The sequence below is a fragment of the Monopterus albus genome, unplaced genomic scaffold (assembly GCF_001952655.1).
Source record: "Monopterus albus unplaced genomic scaffold, M_albus_1.0 scaffold99.1, whole genome shotgun sequence".
Classification (NCBI taxonomy): domain Eukaryota; kingdom Metazoa; phylum Chordata; class Actinopteri; order Synbranchiformes; family Synbranchidae; genus Monopterus; species Monopterus albus.
Window position 1 is genome coordinate 2,578,864 of NW_018127979.1, and position 11,242 is coordinate 2,590,105.

General features: G+C 41.4%; 2 protein-coding genes across 3 annotated transcripts in view; one reads left to right on the forward strand and one right to left on the reverse strand.

The window, feature by feature from the left end:
• arhgef7a (Rho guanine nucleotide exchange factor (GEF) 7a) overlaps positions 1-2,813 on the reverse strand; it is a 27,824-nt gene extending 25,011 nt beyond the window's left edge. The window contains exon 1 of one of the 2 annotated variants that reach the window (XM_020609326.1): positions 1,612-2,813. In XM_020609326.1, coding sequence (XP_020464982.1) covers positions 1,612-1,776 — 165 coding nt within the window. In that variant the 5' untranslated portion in view covers positions 1,777-2,813. The remainder of the gene's footprint in view (positions 1-1,611) is intronic. The other variant, XM_020609327.1, reaches the window with a different exon arrangement.
• Positions 2,814-5,937: 3,124 nt separating this feature from the next.
• Positions 5,938-11,242, forward strand: part of aff3 (AF4/FMR2 family, member 3) — a 16,813-nt gene continuing 11,508 nt past the window's right edge. Inside the window, exons 1-2 of the mRNA XM_020609325.1 lie at positions 5,938-6,237; positions 8,158-8,202. Coding sequence (XP_020464981.1) covers positions 6,166-6,237; positions 8,158-8,202 — 117 coding nt within the window. The 5' untranslated portion in view covers positions 5,938-6,165. The remainder of the gene's footprint in view (positions 6,238-8,157; positions 8,203-11,242) is intronic.

Genomic DNA, 11,242 nt, shown 5'->3' on the forward strand with positions numbered 1-11,242 from the left:
GAATGCCATGGGCCATATCTGGACCAGACAGTAACTGGATGTAGCTGCCTGTGATGCATCAGATACTGCCCAGGGATTTAGTGACATCCCTCTTGTTACTGTACAAACATAAAGGAAAACTGGAAATATTATGAGAAACATGGTGTGAGGAAAAAGTAAAACATTATTAGTAATAGTAGAAAGTGGGAGTAATTAGTGTGCAACTGATAAATGAAGCAGGGCAGTGTTAGTTTATCACAAACATATCACTTCATATGTTGGCTAAGTGACAAGAAATGTCAGTGAAAATCTGCTGGAGGTCATTAAGAACTTGTGTCTCCATTACTAAGTCCACCAGAGCACTGGCATGTTTATTGTTCAACTACAGTATGAATGTGGTCACACATTTTAAATGACATAAACCTCATCAAAAACACGTGTTTATTATTAGCTCACTTTGTATTCATTTACAGTTTTGGCTCAACAGATTAGTGACATTTGTTGCTGCTGTTTCTGGAAATCTATAAATACAAATTCCATCGAAATAGGCCTTTAAATCCATGTTTTTTCCATTTCACATACAGTCATGATATTTTGATTTAACATCATGAGCAATATGGAAATGTTGTTACAGGGCAGAGGACTTCATCTCATGTTAATTTTCTAAGTTTCTGGAAATCTATAAATACAAATTCCATCGAAATAGGCCCAAACATATTAAATCCGCCCCAAAATGAGATGGCAGTGGAGTTAACAAAATTCAGGTCGCGATAATAAGCCACGCCGATTTGATTATATCATACATGTCTATAAGGGAACAGTCTCCGATACACACACAGTACATCACTGCAGATACAATCTGTATCAAATCGTGTGTACAAAATGGTGAAACATTACTTGATTGTGTCACAACAACTAAACAACACCCCTGATGTCAGTGGGGAAATGGAGGAACCTGACATTTGACAGGCAAATTCTGTTCACGCCTGTTTGGAGCTGCAGTCAGCCTCCAGCACAACATCCTCTTTTTAGGAAAACATCGCCTCCTTTACGTCGCTGTCTAAACCGACTGACGCCACACAGACACACACTGTGCTGCTTCTTTAAATGGAGAGAGGGTCCATCACTGTCTGTGCGCCTTTGCAGTCAATGGCGGCCCACTCCTATGGGCTATCTATGGTCTGTGTGCAGAGAGCCAGTCATCCCCGGCTGGCCACAGTGTGCACTGTGCATCAAAATCAACTGACACGGCATTTAAAACAGAGAAGGCAGAGCTGGTGTGTATTAGACCTGCACTGAAACATATTAAACGAGGCCTTCAGCATTAACAGCATATAAAGTGGATCGATAGCTCCTGATAAATGTCATCGATTAATTTTCATGTTGTTGTGATGCTGCCTCGTTTGGAGCAGATCAAAACAACGGGTTTTCTCCTTTACACGCTGTCATGCATATGTGCAACCATATAGTGCTGTTTTCGCCGACAGACAATAACCCGGGCTGCCGTGACCTACAAAAGGAGTCGCCTCATGGACCAAAAGAGAAGCCAGACAACAAACCACGGTTACACGGATCTGGGCAGCACACAGACAGGCAGGGGAGAGTGGGGAGAGGGGGGTGTATTGCCCTTACTTTATCCGTGGACCCCGGACTGAGCCGCTCCAGAAGTCTACACAAGACCACCCCATCTTTCAGGGAGCTCTGCAGAAACGCTTCAGGATCCAAGATGGTCTTCTTTGGCGATTCCAGCACCCCGAGCGTAATCAACCATGTAACCGTCTGTTCCGCCGAATTCATGTCCAGTCACAACAGATCCGATTCAACAAAGCGGCTGTGTTTGGGTATCTCAGCAGCTTACTGCCCCGGTTAGGCTGTCATCTGTGCGTTAGAACAGACACACGGGCTAATTAATCCCCCCAAAATGATGCATGAGTCGGCGATAAGAGAGGCTGCGGGAGAACCTCTGCTTCGGATGGATGCGGATGACGGCTGGCTGGTGGAAATTCAGCAGGTCTAGTTTCCCCTCTTGAGTGGTGTGTTTTCCCCCTTTAACCTGGCAAGCTGTCAAGTGAGATTCGCTGTGATGCGTTGAGGCAGGGACCTGTATACATGCGCATCGCAGCCGCCAGCCGCTCATCCATTGGATGACATCACACAAGAGGGACAAGCCAGTCCAACCAGTTGTTAGGACACTTGAGCACGACATGAATGGTCTCTCTCTTTGCGGCTTTGCATATCCTTTTATATCTGTTTATTATGTGCAGGCCACAGGCTATCTGTTGCTATCTGCTGTGTTTTGGACAGGCCTCAATTCAAAAGGGGAAGCAGCTGAGCAAACACGTTAGACATAGAGCGGAGGCTTCAGTGCTGGCATTTAAATTTGACTAATACTAAAGGCATCATTTGGCTAATTGTAACACGAAAACAGGCAGATCATTTAGTGAAAACAGCTGGATTTGAGCACTGAGCCAAGATCTGCTTTAACCAGACAGCCAAGACTCTGATATCACTGTTATGAGTGATTCTTCCTTATTGCTTTCATCTACCCCAAGTTATTCTGAGCCTGATAAATGAGAGGTCACAAGTTTATACAAAATAAAACAAGAAGAGAAAATTGTTACACAAAATTTTTCCATTTTCTTCTTAATTCTTTCTCATCTTCAGGCATGTCAATCATTCAGATGACCAAACCTGAAAAGAAAATGTCTCCATAATGACGCCATAACCTGTAACGTGGGGTCACATGTAGATGTAGGAACCACTGCCCAAGATCACTGCATTGTATCATTTCATCCATCTATTCTTGTTATACCTGTAACACTGCTGTAGCCTGTACCTGCCACTGAGCCTATAGGTGAAAATCACAACGCATTCTCACCTGTAAGAAAGCCTCTGTTCGATTCAACAACAGCTGCATTAAACATTTAAATAAACATTGATTTGTTAATTGAGAAATCAGCAGATAAAAAAACAGCTCTAAGTCAGAGCCTAAGACACTCAGACAGGTGAGAAATTTTAAAGGAAAAGCCAATAAATATAAAGTATCTCAGTAGGGTGTTGGGCCACTCTGCACCACCAGAACAGCTTCAGTGCCCCTTGGCATTGATTCTACAAGTCTGAACTCTACTGGAGGGATGGACACCATTCTTCCAACAGATATTATTCCCTTATTTGTTGTTTTTGATGGTGGTGGAGACACCATCTAATATCTCGGTCCACAGGCTACCATAGGCGTTCAGCTGGGTTGAGGTCTGGTGACTGCGATGGTCATTGTATTTCATCCAAACCATTCATTGACTCCTTTTCTTTAATTTGTCACCTGTCTGTATCACAGCACAGTAACTGAGGAGCTGTAGAAGGGTCATGGAGGAGGCCGACTTCTCTACTTCTCACTTTGACCACAGGGTGGAGCCCTCTGCTTACTGCTTCTAATGAACTAAACATCTTGTGCTGCAGGGACGCCCTCAGCCTCATAAAGCTGGTGGCCTATAGCTATACACAACAGTCTGCAAATCAACAAGGGGCCAGTTATCACCTACTAATAACCCTGATCATCCATCGTGTCCACTAATGATCGCTAAACCTTTAGTCCACTTATCAGAGGTAACAGGGACCATGGGTTCCAAAGCTGAGAAGGCCTAATGCTGATGAAGAAATGCCAGTACATTATCCTTAAAATAAACGTATTTTTAAAGCAAATCCATGCTTGTTAATGATCTAACAACAAATCCTTCAGTTGAAAACATGCACTCTTTTTTGTGAGTATCTTACATGTTCCATTTTCTAATAAGCCATTAATGAAATGGTTTATAATCATTTATTAATATTTTATAAATTGCCTCTATAGTATTAACCCGTTGTTTGTTTGTTGGTTGGTTTGTTGGGGGGTGCCTTGCCAGGTTGCCAGGATACAAGTGCATCACAGTGACTGCTCCTGTAAATAACCAGTTATAATGTGGGAAAAGGCTGTAACACATTTGGACCAAAATACGGTTATAACAGCTAATTCAAGTGATAAAACAGTTCTAAATTAATATATTTAATATGTAACTTACACATTTTTGTTCTGGGCTTGTTATAAATCAGAAACAGCTTTAATGACTAGGTGCGTTGGATACAAAAGAAATTAGACTCTGGTACAGTGGCTCTTAATGTGCATGTACGGTGTCCTTCTGTAAGACAACAAGCAGACAAGTGAACAAAATAATACTGAGAACAAAAAAAGTGTAAAAACCTTTATTATTAATACATTTATCATCCTTTATAACTGAAAACATGGAGACTTATTAGACAGTGAAACAATAGTGTGTGTTTATTAATGGTTTACCAACAGTTTTTCATGCCAACCTAAAGGATGTTTTTTACAACCTAACAGCTGAAAAGTTGTTTTTATTAATGGATTAAAACTGACACGTAGTAAATGATTTATTAACCATTAACAAAGCCATCATTACAGTTTGTAATGAATTTATAAAAGGTTCTTTATTAGATGGTGTTACCAAATTGCCCACCTTTCTGTCACTACCTGTAGGAATCTGGAGGACCCATAGCATCACCATAGCAACCAGAGCAAGCTGCATGGACTCACACAGTACAGCTCAGGCCTACTTGTTCTCTCTCAACACTTTACCACCTCCATCTCCCTCATTTTGCCTCTGTGTGTGAGAAGAGAGAGAAGAAAGAGTATGAGAGAGAGGGAGAGGGAGTGAGAGAGAGAGAGAGTTGTCAAGAAGAGCGACTCTTGAGGCCAGCCCTGTTCTAAACAGGCAGTGTCGAGGGATGCCTTTGTGCCTTTGAGGTCCTGTCACCATGGGTCTGTAACCAAGGGTGCTACTGTGTGGCCTGGAAACTGGCCCCGGGCATTTCATATCCTTCCATTCCCAGTTCATCCCTACATTTCCAGTATGTTCCACAGGAAAATGTTTGTATTGTGTCTTTATTGTCTTTGTTTCTTAGGTTTGTGAACATACATAAGAAAACAGAATAATTCTGAGAAAGGCAGAATTTTCCTGGAATATTAGGATCAAATGGTGTGAGTCAAATAGTCCAAATAAAAGAGCTGACAGCCAGCCCCATACATTTAGTGACCACTTTATTAGGTACATCTGTACAACTATAAAGTCTACTTTTATGGTCTTGTGACACTCTCACTGTGATAATTAAACTATGTTTTATATTGGCATCAAGGTTAAGGAGTGTTGTACTTGACTGCATTAAACTCAGAGGTGTTTCTAATGTCCTGTCCCCTCATGTAAATGGGAAACATTACAAGAACAGAGTAAGCTGATAACCGGACATTTTAGCAGCTCAATAACAGACATGTCCCTCGGCAGTTATTTAAGATCAGAACAAAGATAAAAGCAAAAACAATATGATACTTTCACTTCTTATTTGTTGCTCATCCTCTCCTAGATGTGTACATATAAAGTTGTGTTTACTTCTAAAGCCAGCAAGATCATCGGTGTCCCTCTGCCTTCCCTTACGGACATCTTCAACACCCGCCTCACCCACAGAGCCATCAGCATTGCTGATGACACCTCTCACCCCGCACACTCCCACTTCAGACGCAGTACTGTCCATGTATACCTCACATGCTATTTGCACCTCATCACCAAAGCCCTGGTGATGCTGAACCATCTGACCATCTCCTATTATTGTTTGCACTATTGTCACTGACTGTACACAGTTTTGAGTCACAGATTATTGGTTGTACCGTTTAGATTTATCCTAATTATGTCAGTCCAGTTCTTATTCTATTCTATTCTGTTTGTATTCTATTTGTATTTTACTTTATTCTGTTTTAGTTCCTAAATGTTATGGCATCCAATACTAGGTGAGAGAGAAACGGTATTTAGATTTTCTGTATGTCCTACACATATGGTGAATTGACAATAAAATCCTTGAACTCTGAACAATTGAACATTCATCCTCGTGGCCGCTCTTAGTCGTGATCTCCCTGCGTGAGCCTCGTGTGTGTGTCATCTCTGACGTTACCGACCCGCCTACATCGCCCTCTGTCTCTCTCCGTGACACAGAGGCTCTTCAGCAGCTGCACGGCGGGTCCGCGAGTGAAGAGCCAGTGGGTCGGTGGCACGGAGCGGCACGGAGCGGCACAGCATCCGCTGCTCGTAACGCGAGTCCTCATTGGCATGGACACCGGAGGAGACCACTGACCATCCAGGAACCATGCCTACTGTCCTCGGTGGCAAAGGGAAACTTTCCGTTGTCTGTTTTCTGCTCCGATGCACATATTCACAGGTGAGCGGATGCATGGTGTGAAAAGAATAGAGTTGTGAATGCTACGGCGTAAATGGCTCAGTGACCACAGTTTGGTTTAACCAGTCATTCCGCGTTCTTCTTGGGTCTTTTTAGTGCATATTTAAAGTCACCGGTTACATATAGTAGCTCTAGGTTATATGTGAATGATCAACCTTCTTTCAAGTGAATGCTGAAATAAAATAAAGTAATAAAGCTGCAGAGTGTGAACGTCTACTTTCAAAGCACTCAGCACAGATGGCAGTGCTAAACATAGCATAAAGTGAAAATGAGCATAACTTCAGTAAGTGGAGATTCTTTAAGAGTGTAACAGGTGGTTAATAGTGCAGTTGGCTGGCATGCTGCTTGTTGCAGGTGTTATGATGGGTTGTGGTTTGTTTGACCCCTGGGGATTCATTCATGTGGGTATTGCACCAGTCTGAGCTATAGCCTTTGATGCTAGTCGGTAATGGATGTGTGAAACACATTGTGCATGGTAATATCTCTGCTAATGGGCCTGTAAGTGTGAACTGAGGAAACAAACCTGACTTCTGCTTGTGCATGGACCACAGGGAGCTAAAATGCTGTCCATCTGTGTTTGTTTTGTTTTTTTGTTTGTTTGTTTGCAAACCTGACTTCTGCTTGAGCTAAAATGCTGTCCATCTGTGTTTATGTTGTTTTTTTGTTTGTTTGTTTAGTTTTTTGTTTAGTGCCTGTGACTTCATGACTGCATTGTAAGCAAACAGTTTTCACACACACTGTTTTCCATCCCCAGGCTTAATGTCCAGTCACTCAAACACTGACCTTAGTGAGTCATGCAAGTAGAGACAGTTTCACACACATACTGTGCACATCCACACATTTTTTTTTAACTGTGCATGCTTATGCTGCACAGATGACACTGAAGGCAAGACTGGGACACCGAAGTACAAATCAAATCACCAAAATAAAACTAATACAGCGTATAAAGGAACATTTAAAAACAGTGTAGTTTATAACCAAACAGAAAGACTGTCAGTGTTCTGAAGATGAGGTCCACGCAGAACGATGAAAACGTGAAACAAAACCAAACAACTTAAATGTAATGAGAGCGTGGTTCCCATTACCAAATGAGGAATTAAAGGAAACAATTTTTGCCACTTATTTGTGTAGCAAGACAATCTGTTGTCACACAAAACTTACAGTCAGGATGAAACATGCTCACACATAAACTGAAAGCACCTCCATACACACAGTCACACAGACAAGGGAGTGCATGTAATATAAGTCATTTGTGTTTTATCTTAAAGCTTGAGCTTGGTTCTCGTGTAAACAAAGTGAATTTAAATTGTGGGCTGATTTGTAAAAAGGAGAGAAACATAGAGGAGTGAGAGAAAAAGAGAGAAGGGGGTTGCCTTACGTGGATGGAAACTGAAAGTTGCATGCAACAGTATCAGCGTCTGTCTGATCATCTGCAGCTGTGATTTCTAAGATATGAGTCATCAACATCCTCTCAACTCACAATTACTGTGTGACTGTAAGGTTTACAGTGAAGTGCTACACTGAGCTGTGAATGCTACAGCAAAAAAAAGGCGGGAAGCAGATTACAGAACGTGAACTGTTTTAGATTCTGTATATATTGTACAGTATGTGTGTCTTGTCTTTGTGATGAAGACTGAAACAGGAAACTTTACATCTTCACCAAAGACTGGTGAAAGAAACGAACAGGGTTATGCATCTGTGACTGTGCACAGCTACGCTCGCTTCTGGTTGCGGAAGTGGGCCTGTGTGCTAAATTTGAATTTTAAATGAGACACACACTGTGCACGTTACTGTACTTTTGATGCACACATACAGTTTGCGGGTGCAACAGATCTTCCTCCTTGTGCTTTACTAGTGAACCTGTGGATGTGAAGTGTTACAAACTGTCTTCACTTTGCACAGGTAACAAGAAACCAACACAACAGCGGTGCCAAAGATATTCTGGAGGTAAGAAGTCACTTGAAATGTTTGTAATACTTGACTTAAATTATCTTACGTATCACAGGTGCAGAAACTGGCCTTGATGATTGAGATTCATCACTCAGAAAATGTATCATGGCATAATGTGAAGCATGATTATATACAGTTTGCGTGATTGATTACTGCACATCATTGCTAACTTGGGGAGGCAGCTGATTATTATTTCCATTATTGATCAAAGTTTTCAGTTTTTTCTGAGTAAACAACTAATCGATTATTCTATGAAATGTCAGAAAATTGTGAAAAAGGTCTGACAATCCACCCAAATCCCCCAGATCTTGAATATAAAACACCAAAAACTACAAATTTTAGCAAGTTAGATTCTGGAATTAGAGAAATTATTTTCTTAAAAAGAGAAATAAGCAGTCAATTCTCACATTGGGAAAGCTCACAACAGAGTGTTTGGCTGTGACAGCGAGTAAAGGGGAAAACCCGTTGAAAAACCTAATGAAACAATTGAATGACTGCAGATTCATTTTCTGTAGCTTTACTGAGTGGATTAACTAGTCATTTCAGCTGTAAGCTCACAGATGTCCCACTCTGCACAGTGGCCGTGTGGTCGCCTTTCTGTTCATATTTTGTTAGAAGTTTCACAGTGAAGAGAGCGTCCTGTCACTAGCGTGGAACGGAGAGGAAGAGCAGAAGAAAAGAGTGGAGATACAGAAGATAGGGTGGGGAAGGGTGGGAGGAAGATAGCAACACATAATTCTCCAACTGGGAGCCTTGTTGTTGATGGAGGAAAGGGGTGAGGGCTGGTGCTGTGTCCTTGGTGACTGAGGGAGGATAGATAATGAAGTGAAAAGACGAGCATAGAGAGGAAACACTTGCCCTCCGGGGTTTAGTGTAGAGAGTGGGAAGAGAGAGGGGGGGAAAGATTACAGTCATCTGTCAGGTTCATAAATATAGGCACCCTTATTCGCTTTCATTTAGACAACAAAATCGGTACCTCTCTCATGTCTATTTAAATCTGAAGTTACAACTAGCAGCTGGTTAGCTTAGGTTCACATGAAGACTCAAACTAGGGGGAAACGGCAAACCTGCCTCTGTCCAAAGGTAACAGAATTCACCTGCCAGCACCAAGAAAACTCAATAACTGATGTCATATTTTGTGTAATTTGTGCAAAAACGGAAGGGCTCTAGAACATCTAGCACATAACCCCGCATTTCATTTGTTACTATCAGACCGAGCCAGGCTAGCTGATTCCACCTGCTAAGCTGAGCTAACTGGCTACTTCCTGTAGCCTTTTATCAAACTAAAATGGTATCAATCTTTTCATCTTTTGCCAAGAAAGCAAAAAAAAGCATATTTCCCTAAATTAGAGCCTCAACAGTTCCCATTACCACGTCCTGATATGCACTCAGTCCACCACCCACTGATATACACACAAACCCTCAGATATCAGAGCTGATAAAACATAACCTCTTCCAGACCTAGCTCACTGTTTCAGCAGTCAAGCAATCTCATGCCCTCTCTCACTGAATATTTGCTACACACACACATATCCTGTACATTTCACACAGAGCTTTCACATCATGAAATAGCTGAGAAACCAGATTACGCTAAAATGGTAAATGAATGTTACAAAATCAGGCCATTTTCTCAGCATCCATGAGGCCTGGTTTGTGTGACTGTGGGCAATGTAATCTGCAGAGATAATAATCAGAGCTGGAGCAAAGACAGTGGGCTGTGGATGCAGAACTCTCTCCATGTGGTTGGTTTTCTCCTGAGGGCTGAACAGAAATAACCAATAAAAAATGGGGTAAATTCTTTTAATAGTCCAGGTGCATAATCGTGTGTAATCATCACAGACTCTTTCGTCTTCCTTAGGGTGAGCAGTGATGTGTACGTGCACAAATATGCAGAGACACTATCACTTAACTGTGACCATCCACCACATGTACTGTATATGCATTATGCAAAAATTTCCTCAGGGCAATCTGCATGTTTTCATTGGTCATGTTTCAGTAAATATTGAACTGAATACATGAACTGAGAAGTACTTAGAGCTTGCATACCTGTACCAAGCCTACATCATCCTCTTTTTTGTCTTATTTGCACTGGGATTTAATCTGCATCAAAAACCCAGTAATAGACAATCACACTGGTTGGGAGATGGCAGACATCTCCCAGTGTAGGGACTTTTGGTAAACAGCATAGCTACTGTCAGGGAATGCTAAGGATTTGCTAAAGAATAGATTGTGCAGAAAAGAGAGTTGAAGACTAATGAATGAAGTGTTACAGCTTGAAGCGTTTTCATGTTGTTGTAGCGCCACCTATAGGAGAGGTAATATCAACTTTTACAGGGTGATTATCGATTTCAAATTTGGCTGTAAATGCACAATGCATTTAAGATTTGATGAACCTTTTCTTGTCTACAGTCACAGCTAGCAATAAATCCCATTTAGAACTAATGTAGTGTTTTATTGGTGATTCACTAACTTGTAGTCTGTACAGTGTCAGAAAGGTTAAACGCAAGTTACCCAAGCAGTACTGTCTTATTGCTTATGTTACCTGGAATATGTTCACCTAACCTGAATTATATTATTCTGTTAGTTTCTTCTCACAGAGTTCTTTATAAAAATGTTCAAACAAATCAGTTATGTAGAGTGATTCATAGTTTCCACCTCGGTTTTTCAGATGACTATAATGTAAATCTACAACTTTACTATGATTTCAACTGTGGCACCGGGGGACTTAGGATCACTTGTTGTGGCCTGAGCCACCTGATGTCTTTCGTGTTTATCTCCCCAGAGCTGCCTTACAAGCGACAAATGTTTTAATGAGCTGTCTTATTGTTCTAGTCAACTGCACACGTTTGAGATCCCCACATTTGGACATTTCAACAACTACAGTCTAATGATACCCAGATCAATGCTACTGAAATGAAAAATCATGCAGACTGAGTGATGACAGCCATATACACTTTCCAAAGAGCAGTGAAGCATAAAAAATAGATCAAGAAAACAGCAGTTAACAAAACAAAATGACAGCACAGAAACCCTGACA